A 13,985-nucleotide genomic window follows, 5' to 3' on the forward strand; every position below is an offset into this window, starting at 1 on the left:
TTAGGTTTGAAGAGCACTGAGCATTTGCTCAAGGGAGAACTACATCTTCATTAACCCAAAGTAAAATGCAGAAATTGTGAGAACCAAAAAATAATATTTTTTCTGCCCTTTGTCCTCCATTGCCCTCTCCATAAGTACTTTTAGTCACCCTGCGGATGTACAGCCCACAAAATATCATCAGTACTAACAGTCAGCACTTACATAAATAAGGGATTGTAGGAAAGATTCTGTTAATGTGATGATTACTGTGCAAGAAGTAAATGGCAACTTCTAGGTTACAGAGCCGAAGCATTTTTCACATATGCCTTTCTCAGATGAACACTTCTTCCATATGTTCAGCTATATCACTGGCAATACAAATACTGAAGCTAATATGATAGAAATACACAACACTGTCCTGTTTGCATGTCCATCTTGTTTTCTGTTAAATACATCAGCTCCTCTTTCAAATGTGGATGCCTAAATTAGGCTTTTTTCACCTCCTTTCCAATATAGTTAGCCTTCTCCTTTTTTCTCCATTTACCCTGGCACCATGGGCAAAACTGGCATAGTCTAATGTCATTTAATAGTCAGCCCTCTCTCTAGCAGTTTTTTTTGTATAACATCTCTGCCATCCGGCTTTTCTGTCTGCCCCATTTCACAAGTTCTCCTTCATACACACATGCCAATGACTCCTAGTAATCTCTCTATCCACTGCTTCATCAATTATCTCCAGACTTTCTCTCACAGAGAGAAAAAATGTCTATTATTTTTTGAAAGGCTGCCATCTTATCTTCTTTTCATCTCTCCTTTCAGCCTAATTTTGCTGGAATGGAGAACTCCGTATCACCCCTGACTGATACTGGTAAGATAAATGTTGTGTTATAACGTGCTCTTCTGTTGCTCCATCTCTGCTCTTCCTCTGCCTGTCTTCATTCCACTGGCACCTGTCAGATCCCATTGGGCACAAAGACAATTAGACAAGATTTGTCTCCTCATCATTAATATGAACAGTTCTGTCCATAACTGACCTTGACTCTCTAAGTATGCTTCACCATAACAATGACTGTAAGAGAAATTACAAACAAAAATTTGACATTTAAAGAAGGCCTGGTCCAAAAATTGAAACACCAGAAGACTGAGTCTATGGTTATTATCTTTCTAGTCCCCAGGAATATTAGGTCACACTATTTACTCTTGCCTCTCTCAAAGCTTTTAGTAATTTGCCCCTTCCCGCTATACAGTTTTCACGTAAGGACTACGGTCACTGTTGCTCTGAGCTTGGTTTGAATGGGACTTTAGAGTCAAAAAGCCTCAGAGTGCTGTGATTTCTATCCAAAACGTTATTTTATTGGGGATTTTCAGTTATCATCTATTACTGATAGATTGAGTCAGATGTCAGGTGAGCATGCACGTTTACCCTGTCTCTCTTTTCACTTCACACCATTTAGTACCTAAGTGTACTGCAGCAAGTATTGACTTCAAATTGCTGCTTTTCTTTGAGGAACACTGCTTCATATTGCATAAAAGTTTTTCAGTCACAGATAATGGAAAGCAGGTTTTGTGATTCAGATACTTTTAATTTGGATCAAGCCACCTGCCTGAAGTAATAATATGGTTGTCAGCTTCCTCCTTCAAACCCCCTACTGCTGGGATGCTTACAAACTGTTCTTGATGGGCTTCGGTGTAGTGAGCTGTTAATGTGCTGTGACATCTACTTCTCAACTCAACTCTGTTCTTTCCGTTCCTTCAGCTCTTCATTCACACCCAGCCCTGTCTATTTGCTTCTTGGTCCCTGCTATTTGAGCACTTCACTCCTCAGGCACAAGGCAGCTGTACAACTATTTTCCTGCCCAGCAGACTAGCTTTCCACAAACTGAATGCTCTGATAATCACAGATCTTTCTCAACTATAGATTCTGAAATGCCTTCTTTGCACTCACAAAATAAAAACAATCCAGAAGTCTAAGCAAATTACTCCCCAAGACAAACAAAAGCCAACATGAAAATATCCTGCTGAAACAAGATATAACCATGCATACTTCTCTGTCCAGTGGAGAAAACATGAAACACAAAACCGAGAAATTTGCAGCACTACTTTCACATGCTGAGATGATATGAAGATGAGTTTGATAAGAGTAGAACAGAATGGAGAAGAACACAATAGATTTACAAACAGCCGAGAGGAAGCAAGCCTGTAAACCTAAAAAGTAGCTTTCAGAACTCATAAACAAACACTTGAAAAGGAGGAAACATTCAATGCACAAGACAGAAAACAGTGAAAGAAGTGGTTATAATATGTAAAGAATAATAGATCCACTTAAAAATAGCCAAACTAATGAAAAGTATGAATCTATCATTTGCCAAATAATTCCTATAAAATATACAATAAAATTATTACATATAAGGAATGAGTGGACCCATCAACACTACATCATCTCATTCCCTGTAGCTTTGCATGTCATATGCTCCTGTTAAGGCAGTTTCATTCTTGTGCACAGGTTATCTGTCCCACACACATACTCCAGAAATTAACGTGTACAGCAAGGTTTTTACTTTTTGTTTTACTCAAAGGATATCTAAACATAGGCAAATATTACTAGGAGACATCTTTAGGTGACATGTGAATGATATAACTTCACACATGTAGTTTCATAGACCTTACTGGTGTACAGGGAAACTTAAGATGTTGTAAGCAAAATACGAAGTTTCTTAAAGAAGGTATTAGATGGTAGAGTCGTTTTATAGTGTGATCTGTTGCAGCTCACACTGTTCTGAATCCTCCTTTAAGTTGCTTTAATACACTTTTACTCTTCTGACCTCCCATCACGCAGCTTACATCAGTGCAGACTATCATCAGATGGGCAATTCAAATTCAGAAATGATACATAGTGGGAAGTGGGTATATTTTATACTTCAGAGTGGGTGTGAGTGTAAGCAATGGCTCTTTAAATGTCTTGTAAACTTCGGCTAACCCCTGAATTTGGGTCACTCCTGTGCAGTCAGCCTAGGACAATGTACAACTACAGAGAACAGCCAGGATTAGGGTGTCTGGGCCAGTATACATATAAAAATCTCCAAAATAACATTTTCAGTCTTTCAGGCAAGATGTAGGCTATATTCCTTCAGTGTTTCAGACTGCAGAGGAATGCCAATATTCATTTTATGGAGACTATTCAGGCAGAGACAAAACACATAATGTTAATGAAGGACAATCGAGATTTAGAGGGTACAACATGATGGGAGAAGGAAATGGATGTACAAATTTCTCACATCTCCATCCTGACCTACTTAGCTACCCCAATAAAACAGTGCAATGAGACCATCTGAGTTTGGAAAGACTGAAAAACATATCTTGTTCAGCCACCTGACCACTCACTACTAAAATCCGGCAAATTAACTGCATCATGTGAGACTTCTGTAAAAGAACCTTCCATTTTAGAGTGTATCACAGAGGCAAACAACTGTCCACTTCATTTGCTTTTCATAATAAGTTTCATAAGCCTCAAAATAATGTTAAGGAGCTTTCAGTTCTTCTTTTTCCCTCTTTTTCTTATTTGTTTCTCTTATCACTTTAGTGACAGACATGGTAAAATTGAACATTTTATCAACGACACATGACAGATCTATGGATTAGGTGCGGGTACCATAGATTTCATTGTCATTTTACATTTTATCTCCAACATCCAAATTTAATAAATAATAAAAAATTACCACAATAAGGGTAAGCATGATTAGCTAACCCATTCAAGTGAGCAGAGGTACGTAGAGTCTAAAAATGGAAAGATATCCTCATGCAAGCCATGAAATATGAAGAAATGGTATAGAAAATATCAACATGTTAATCATTTACCCATTTCTTTATGACCATGGGAATGACAGTAATTTTGAATGAGTGTTCTCACACAGATAGAAAATATAATTGTCCTAATAGCAAAGTAGAGCCAAGAGTAAGTATACAGGTACTCTGCAGTTTGTTTTCAGACTGACATATACACAAAAAAGAAGCAGATTAGGAACTACAAGACATGGCAGCAATACAGGAGACTGTTCGCATGCTAATAAATTCATATTCATTTTCAAATTTCTTTAAAATGACAGGCCAAGCTTGAAATTTCCAGTTGCATTTTCTTACCCTCCTTCAAAGATTTTAATTCGTATCGGCTCAGTTTGTTTGGATGTAATGTCTTTATCTCCATGAATGTCTCCTTTTACTCTTTCTTTTATAATATTCCCCACTACTTTCTTTTCAAGCTTGCTGCCAAACAAGAAGAATGGCTCGTGTTTCATCTGCAGAACAAAGTCAAGGAAGGGTGTTACTGCTGGAGCACACAATAAACGCACACTTCATTTCAAGTACTTTTAACATTCCATGTCAAAGCCAAACTCTCATTTTGGTGTAGCTCTATGAAATGAATTAATTTGTCCCATTTAATTTGACGAAAAATAAGAGAGGGGGCAGCATGGACAAATTTTTACAAGAGACTTGACAGAAAAGACAGCACTGTATCTTTCCTCAGAAAAAAATCATGGAAAACAGACATGGAAAAGCCTTAGAAGGTAATTTATTGCCATTACAGATTTTTCCCTGGCACCATTACCTAATGCTTAGTTCGTGAGGAAGAGTCGATATGTAGAAGACATTAAATGGATCTGAAAATCCTGACTCAATTTTAACTTAATCTTTACTTATGAATGCATGTGGACGTTTGTGCCTGATATCGTTTGAATCAGGACACAGCAAAAACAAAGGGCAAAATAAAACCACCTAATGTATCAGGCTCTGGCACACATGAAGGGAGGAATTTAAAAACCTCACTTTTTAGATCTGATTTTGAAAAGAGAGACAGAAACAGCAGAAGTAGCAGAGCGTGCAGAAGGGTAAATTGAGTCTCAAAAGTTGTCATGGGAAGATGTGATTGTCTGATTTCCCAAATGGGAATCTTTTTAAAAAAGAATAATTAACTTAAATTTCATTGTTCACTAATATTTTCTCAAATAAAGATATATTAATTTCATTTTCTTAAAACCTCTTATTTACCTGAGCAAACTGCTTCCATGCACTTGAAGATGTCAGTTTACCAGCTCCAGGTCTATGCATAGCAGCCAGAGTGTAGATTTCTGTGGTGTTTTTTTGCTTGGACCTTAAAAGTGCTAAAGTAGTCTTTGTACTTAGCCCAGATGGGTTCGGGTTACATGAACTTATACACCATGAAGCATAAACAGAAGATTTGAGGGTTGGTTGCTGAATGTAATTAGGTTTCGTATAGTTTAAGAAACACCAGCTCACAGTAGTAGTAGTGCGCAGACTTGGGAACTGAAAGATCTGCTGAAAATCTGCTACGTCTGACAGGAAAATGGTCGAGCCTGTGACTTTCCCACTGGTATTGGATGACATCTGGACTAACATTCCAAGAGGCAATTTTTGATGTTTCAGTTGGTCTTCTCGCTCAGTTTCTCCTGGTGGCAATGAAGACCTCTGTGGACTCATGCTCATATCCGAGGCTGTTTCATCCACATCCAGTTCCTCTGGCGAGTCTCTTCCTTCAGAAGGGCCACTGGACTTCTGCCCTGGTGATGTGGAATCAAAACTGGAAAGTTTCTCCCTGCTCAGTGGGAAAGCATCAGCTGCTGGCATGCTGTCAGGTGGGAAATCTTGAGATGATGAGGACGACAGCGGTGAAGAAGATGACATGGATGGCAGACTTTCTTTTGGCTCAGTAGCACAGCTCTGCCTCACTAGTTGAGGCTTCTGAATTCTTGGAAAATCTTTCTTTATATCTGAGTTAGTTAACTCAACTGCACTTAGCTCTTCAACTATCTGCCCATACATTTTTTCTTCTTTGACTCGTTTCTGCTGCTTGGTCTCCATGAAGAGCTCCAAGCTGCTGGCAGGAGAAAGCATTCGTTTGCTTCCTCCCAAGGTAGAAGCCATGTCCGAACTGGAAGGTAAACACAAGGGAATTGGTGGCTCCAGTCCGAGTGATAGTGTCTGTGGCACTTTCCACAAAGGATATTTTTCCAGCCCTCTATGCTGACCCAACATCTGAGCTATGTTAAATCCAATACCTTGCATGGTTGCATTAGTTACTAATGTTCTTTGAGAAACAGACTCATCAACTTTACAAATTACAATTGCAGGACTGTTGCTCTGTCCAAGGATCTGGGAAATGCTCGTGTACATGACACTACCATAAGATGGCACGTGGGTTTGAATCCTGACAGGAACAACTGTTCCTGGCAAAGACTGTACAGATCCATCACTAGGGGAGTCAAAATCTGTCTGAATATGCTGTTCAGAGGAGGTATCAGTTGGTTTAATGCTATGGTCTGACTGGTACTTAGCAAGAGTATTTTTTGAATACTGCCCAGATGTTCCTGAGTAATGCTGGTATGCTTGCTCTTTAGCGTGCCCATAATCAGCTGGTTTCTTTCCAGTAAGCTCTGGTGCGTGTTCCAGGTGATAACTTGGAGGAACGTCTGTTTGGAAAGACTGTTTGACATAAGATTTCTGTAGCTGTTGTACAAAATGATGCTGGAAGTGTACAGGTTCTGTGCATGACTGCCACAAGATAGGCTGCTGAGATGGTGGTAAGTGAACCATGCAGACAGCTGGATAGGGGAACTGAAACAAGGTGCTATGAATAGAGGGAAATGGGAGTTTTTCCTGATGTGCAAATAGCTGCTGCTGCTCTGATGAATGTTTGTTAGGAACATAAGGTGCTTGTTGGATCAAGGGCGTCCTTAACATTTCCGCGCTGTCTGAAAGAAGAGCCTGTTGCTGAGCAAGGTGGGATGTGCTATTACTAAGCTGAGCACAAGAACCAATAGCCTGTTTTCCAGAGTCATCTACCTGTATGGGCTGAAGTACAGAGGAAGGGGAGTGATGCCAGGCAAGCTGGGAGGAGCGAAGACCAGCCTGTGCATGTTCCATCTGCTCCTGCTTTATACTTTGTTCTGTGCTCTGATCAGTCTGGGAGATCTCTGGAAAACCACTGAAGGAAGCCTGGCGAACCAAGAAGCATTTCTTCCTTTCTCGGGATGGAGAGAGTGCTGTAGTAGGTGTCCCAGCTGAAGAGGCATGAGACAGGTTCCCATAATCAAAGGATTTACTTCGGATCTCTGGGATTTCAGCAGCATGAGGACAGGGCATCTGTTCAGATGAGCAACGTCTCATTTCCCTCTGATGGTGATGCCCAGGGACAGAAAGTGAGTAAGCACCAGCTGGAACTGTTAAAAACTCAGACTGTTTTCCAAACTCATCTTGTTTGGGAGGTGTGATGAACTTCATACTCTCTTCTCTTTCAAAGGACATTGAGAAGCTTGAACTGTGGGACAGATTACTTTCCTGGCTAGGGCTGCGAGAAAGGCTTGTACCTGTGGACTCAAAGCTGGATTCTCCAGAAGAGTGCTCCATGTCAGCCAGTCGTAAACGCTTCTTTTTGGGTGGTAACTTTTCAGCTGGAAGTTGAGAAAGGGTTTCACTTCTCTGAGGCCACTGGAATTCTTCAGTGGGTCTCTCTTGCTCTTTACTCTGCACTTCTTTATCTTTCTCAGGCTTATCTGGCTCCTCTGTAACACGAATTTCAGGTACCTGTATGTTGTGCTGGCGAACCAATCTGGGCTGCATATGATATGGCTGAGGCTGCTGGGATGGAGATGGTTTAGTGGTGTCAGCATTTTCTGTTTGTGGAGCTCGGTCTGGGCTCATGGGGGACTCAGAAATCTCACTCTCACATGTTTCAGATGGTGAATAGATCTTTTCCTGCTGGCATGCAATATGTTCTGTAGATTCAGATCTCTCAAATGAGTTTGGCCTGCTCAACGAATTTGTGTGCTGAATGACAGAGATGACATTTCCAGGGGGCTTTCTAGCCAGTGATTCTGCAGTCTTTTCTTGCTCTGCAGTTAAGGATGAGTCTTCCAGAGAAGCTGCTGGGCTTCCAGACTGCAAGTAAGGCCTGCAGATTTCAAAACGCTCTGCATGGCAATGGGTAGCATTGTCCAGGCCTTGAAGGGCAAAGCCACTCCTTGGCACTTCCTGAATTTGGGATTTGGGATCAAAGTCCGAAGGTTGAATTCCCCCAGTGGTGCAAGTCGTACTGCTGCAAAGCATGGGACTGTCTTCCTCATCTCCAACACTCTCCTCTTTCCTGCGTTTTCTGTTTTCAAAAGTTGTTCCAAGCATGGACGGCACCACCTGAGATTGTCCGAGTGGATCAACAAAGTACTCTCCCCCCTTGTGCACCCCACCTAGGGAAGGTGAGTCCCTGTAGCTCTGCTTCTGAGCTTCAAATTCTTCCCACTTTCTGTAGTGCTTTCCACTGGCATCAGAGTCATAAAACACCTTGTCTCCTTTTTTCTCTTTTAAGGATGGTCCTTTGTCACTTGCTGTTTGTCTACTGGAAGCAATAATAATATTTTTTCCTGGCCTTCCATGATACTCTGAATCTGAGTGCCCTTCTTGCACAGAGGGCAGTTCAAAGGCAGCCTGTCTTCTCAACATCCTTTGATGGGATATTCCCACTGTCCCGGGGTAAAATACATCATCTGAGCCAGTCATCTTCTCATCAAATGAGTGGCTTCCTCTCAGAGATGGGGGAATACTTAGGCTGTTCGCAGAAGAGGTTGGCATGGAGTTACTTCTAATAAGAGGAGAGGAATCCACTGGGGGCTCTAGAAGGACAGGCACATCACCCTGCTGACTGACTTGGTACAGGTTGGATTCACTTTTGATAGATGATGTGGTGGTCTGGGATTGTCTAGATTCTGTATTGCTGCCTGGATAAACTTGTGTAGATTTAATAGTGCTCAAATTACTGGAGTCTAAGAGTTCTTCTTTATTTGGAGTCAGCTGAGAAATATCCTCAAGCATCTTGATATCTAATCTGTTATTTAAAAGAGGTAATGGATCTGTTTTGCCCTTTCTACCCATTAAACTGTGTTCCTGATTTGTTGTGGCTACTGTTAGTGCTGTCCTCTGATTAATCCTATAGAACTTCCCAAAGATGATCTCTTCATAAGACTTTGCATTAGTATTTGGTGGGCTAATTTGCTGCTCAGCGCTTTCTGAGCGAGAAAAATAACCAGAGTCAGTGCTTCCTTTACTGTGTGGGCTCAGGAGGTTTAATGACTGCTCAGAATCCTGCCCTTTTTTCTCTGACAGTCTTAGTGCAAGTCGTTGTTTAACTGTATGAGAGTCTTCAGATTTGGTACTTAGGGATGGGGTTTGTAACATATCAGAGCCAATATATGGTGAACTCTCACTGGGTAACTGAATTCCACTTTTAGGGATAATCAAAATGGGCACTTGCATTGGCCCCACCAATGACTCTTCCATAGAGGAGTGAAAACTGCTCCTGCTAGCAATGTCCAGGGGAAGCTGTGGGACGGGGCTCAGTTTGTCAGACCCTTCCACCAGGAGTGAGGTCTCCTCATCAGTGTCAGTGCTCTGCTCTCCATCTGAATGTATTTCAGCTTCCACATCAATGTAACTGGCATCTAGATCCAATTTAGACACCGCTGACTCTGTGAAAGGTACCAATCCTGCTTTAATCGCATGCGCATGTGACTTCCTGTGCTTGTATAGGTTGCTCTTTGTCTTGAAGGAGAAACCACAAGGAACACAAGGGTAAGGTCGCTCCCCAGTATGAGACCTAATATGCTTTTTAAGTACACTAGGTTTGGCACAAGCCCGATTGCAGTAAGGACAAATGTACTTGCCAGGCTTTTTGGGTTTGTGCTCCTTCTTGTGAGCATCTTCTGATTGTTCTAAAGATTTCTGTGAATATTGGCCATATGCAGGGTTCAAACTTGAAATCTTCTTCCTGGAGAAACCTCCACTATGGCTATGCATATGAAAAGGAAACAAGTCCTCTGAGGCAACTGATTGTAAGTGGCTAGGAAACTGCCACGGAGGGCCTTCCAAGCTCTGATGTGGCTTTATGTTGTGCAAGAAGCCTTGTGGCAATGAATGCTGTGGGAAAGAAAGTGAATGTTGACATGAGTAAGGACTTGGGCGATGCTGTGGATATTGCTTCTCCGTGACTTGCTGAGCAGCTTCATTTGATGACACCAGTTTTCCAGAACTAAAAAGTTGTGCTGATGCTGTATTTCCTATTTGCTCGTGATCTATTTGTGGTTGCCTCTGTACTTCTTGATTGCCAAAAGTGCTCATCTTAATAACAGCTGAATGTTCTTGCCTCCATCTACTTGGTACTTTAGCAGTTTCTCCAGACCTTGAGGTAGCTTTTTGCCCTATAGCTGTGTCCCCAGAGTCCATTTTGTTACACAAGGTCTTAAGTGCTAGTTCACTTGAAAGATGTGCAGACACATGGAGTGTGTCCAAAGCTGCGCTTTTTAAAGTTTTGTTGCTCCCATTTTTCCAGGGCTGTTGCAAGTTAACAGACTTTTTTTTCTCTTTGGAACTTTCCACGCAGTAGTCTATAGGCATTAGATTTGTGTCTGTACACTAAAGTGTGTATTATACAGTTCTTTTCATGGCAGGAAGTTTCCTAAACAGTTTACTATACATTTGCAAAGACTTGCAATAGCATTTGGACATATTCCATTGTTATTAAATAAATACTGAGATGCAGAATAATCCAGATATATTTGCGATCTACTAGGGCAAAGTCGTCTTCATCTCTTCCTTGGTGACACAGCTATCTGTACAGAAAAATCAAAAACAAAGAAACCCCACACATCAATTAATACAGCCATGCTAATAACATTGGTACAGTAAGTTGCACTTTTATTGAGCCTTACATGAAAAGTATTGAGGGACTTAAGCAAAGGTAACTACATTTCACAAAATTCCCTTTTGTGAGCAGACATAGTAAAGACTGGCTCCAGAGATTGCACACGAGCATAATCACTACTCAGTAGGAGCCCTAGGAATAGAAAATGGAGATCTACACTTTTCAAATTAAACAGTAGCTTTGGAAGGCTTTCTAGGGGCAGTTCAAAGGTTTGATTCTCAGAAAGTCCATCACCTACTTTCAAAGCTCTTTTGGCACATCACTGCTGAAGAGTCCTAACACCATGGGTAGGAATCACTTTATCCAGTACCACTCACCTACAGTTCTGGCATTCACTTTAGTCACCTGGCCTTCCTCTAAAGTCAGAGGAGGGCAAGCAGTATTTCCAGGGGAGAAATCCTTCCATATCATGATGGGTGCTGCAGACACAGGGGATGCCTATGCACACAGCCCTCCGCTAAAGAGATACTTGTTTCTCATAGTTGGCTAGGTAAAAATCCTAGATGACTACCGTGGTGTATATACCAAATTTTAAGATAGCTAAATTGAGCTACTTCTTCCCTTAGCACAACCAGCTGTTTTTACAAGAAGGTGTCGATCACCCTTTTAAACTTCTTTTAAACAGTTAAAAAAGGAGACATCAAATAAACATTCCAAACACAGCACTACTGGTACCTTTCCACAGCTCCATCTTTCAATCACTACATTAAATTTTAGTAAGAACGTCTTGCTAGAGGTGACACACATATTAGAGAAATGAGCTACAAATGTGTTTATGTGACTTTAGCATTTTAGATTTCAATGTCAAAACACTTCCATCCAGCTGTACGTGCACTTTTTATGCTTAAATGCAATAGGTTTCCACAGTTCCATTATAAAAAAAAAGAGCTCAGAGGTATGATTTTCATATACAACTACAGAATTTTAATTTGAAGAACAATGTCGTTTTCTTCCTGCTTCCATATTTTCCAAACTCAGGACATTTTCTGGACAAAAATGTGAGAATTATAAAGACAATCATGATTTTACAATAGCAAGGAAAAGGGTAAGAAAAGCAGTATTAGAGATACTAGAATATTTTTCATTCCTGCAATAAAAAACCCAAATTTGTTTTGAACAATAGTAAAGTGTAGGAAAAGACACAGGTAATGGGAATATATGATTTGCTTTTTCAGTATAAAACAATTACCTGCATCTTCCAGGCACCTAATAAGCATGACTGTCTTCAAATTTCCTGTAGAAAAAAAATACAATCATAAGAAATTCTTGATATTAAGCGTAGATGCTGTAGAAAGTTTTCTGTTCTTTATAGTAGAGGCCTGAAAACTTTATTTATTTGTCCACTGGAGAAGTTTTATGTTGTGTCTTAGATGTCTTAGCAATCATATTTTGAAGAATGTAAGTGTGAGTCTTTTTAAAGTATTTAGCTTCCTGGTGAGTAAATTAATAACTGCAAGTCTAAACTAATGCAGTCTCACCTTCCTGAATCAGTAAAAGGAGAGCTGCCAATGTCCCTCTTCATTCCTATACCTTTGTTAAGCCTGGATTATCCCTGAATCCCATTGGCAAATCCGTTTTCAATGCCTCTCTCCAGCTAATACCTTTAGACTCCAGGTCTCCCATTAAATGCTTCAGGGACCAGAACAAAAATCCTGGTCAGGGTGTCATCACCCAGGTATAAGAAAATGTAGTGAAATGCACATAGGTTTCCAAATCAGTTACCACTAGTGGGAATATATGGCTGCCTTCTCAAAGAAGAAACCTGTAGATGAAAAAAGACTTCTGTGGCTGCCATGATTTGACATCTGTTTATCTGTACTAATGAAAATACCAGCAGAGAACAGAGAACATCATCTCACTGCCCTAAAGAGCACTTTTTCCACTAAAGGAGGACCTCCCTTTTCCAGTTCTGTTGTTTTTTTGGTTTTTTGGTTTGGATTTTGTTTCAATAAAAAGGATATTTGTTCAATTGTGATTTGCAACAATTATAGTTTTTCTTTACGGTTTTTATTTAGGACAAAGTAAAGAGCATCTCTAAAGAACAGATCTTTAGAAATAGCTGGAGTATTAGCTTCAGAGTATGAGATATTAGCTAGTATAATGATCCCCAATTAGAAACTGTCAAAAAACAGCTAGAGCACTCATGCTTTCTCCACTGAATAAAACCAACGGACGATAAAATAGTAAAGTCCACAAAAGGAAAAAAAATCACCAAAAAATGAAAAAGAATTCTTAATTCTTTGTAATTCTTACACTTTCAAAGAACAAATGCGTGTCAGTAAAGCCCCACGACTGGACATAAGTAGAATCAGTGCTGTGCCACCTGTCAGCAAGTATTTATTTAATAGTACAAACATAAGCAGTTAGGACATCAACAGCTAATGGACTGTTGCTTTAGTGAAATATGGATAATGTATTTTTAAATTGTAACTATAGAGAAATCTCATATAGTACAGAATAATAGCAAGCTATCAAACTCAAATCAGAATATTTTATGTCATAATGACCTTCAGTTTTGATGTAATAATGGCTTTTTAAATAAGTCTCTCGTCTGATTCTCTAGAAGAAAAAAGGTAATCAAAGTTAAACTTTTTTAAATTTTCCTATCCTGCCTCCTCAAGTGGCTCAAGTGTTGCTACAGATGGAAAAAGAAATTCTTGTGCGTGATTTACAATGTATTAGAAGTAGATACTACTGAGCAGCTCTGCTGTGTCTTATGAGGAAATGGTAGGTAAGCGGCAAACCATTTTTGGCAGCTGAGCTAAACTGAATCTCAGATCAGTAATAATTCCGATATGAGAGCATGGATGTAAGGGAAATCTGTGGCTTCAGAAGCAGAAACAGGGATAAGAGGGAATGTTCCTCACTGAGAGAGCAAAAAGTTATTAGTAATTTTCAATGAAAAATACTTTTCTCCTAACTAGGCAATTTTGCATATGGTGCAGAAGAAATTTCTACAAGATGGGAATATCCTTCCTGTTCCACACTTGCTCTACTAAAAGCATCTTTACAGAAGAAATCTGCCAGCTATGGAAATGTGACAGCAATGGTTTTATTTGAGCAAAAGATGATGCTAACATACTTCTAACATTTTTCTGTTCCATATTGAGACCTCCATTACAGAGTTCAAGCCATTTTTTGGTCCTGCTATTTGCAGAATATTCTATATAATTTTTCAACCTACACTATGAAACAGGTACAGACTAGCCATAGGGATTATTGATGGCCTAAGTTTGGTAAGAATCAC

General features: G+C 40.0%; 1 protein-coding gene across 1 annotated transcript in view; it reads right to left on the bottom strand.

Moving 5' to 3' along the window:
• Positions 1 to 13,985, bottom strand: part of HIVEP2 (HIVEP zinc finger 2) — a 49,939-nt gene that overhangs the window by 13,625 nt on the left and 22,329 nt on the right. The window contains exons 2-4 of the mRNA XM_069852019.1: positions 11,928 to 11,972; positions 5,020 to 10,646; positions 4,114 to 4,268 (exon numbers count right to left, since the gene is read on the bottom strand). Of these exons, the coding sequence (XP_069708120.1) occupies positions 4,114 to 4,268; positions 5,020 to 10,431 (5,567 nt within the window). The 5' untranslated portion in view covers positions 10,432 to 10,646; positions 11,928 to 11,972. The remainder of the gene's footprint in view (positions 1 to 4,113; positions 4,269 to 5,019; positions 10,647 to 11,927; positions 11,973 to 13,985) is intronic.

Source organism: Phaenicophaeus curvirostris, chromosome 2 (genome assembly GCF_032191515.1).
Source record: "Phaenicophaeus curvirostris isolate KB17595 chromosome 2, BPBGC_Pcur_1.0, whole genome shotgun sequence".
NCBI lineage: Eukaryota > Metazoa > Chordata > Aves > Cuculiformes > Cuculidae > Phaenicophaeus > Phaenicophaeus curvirostris.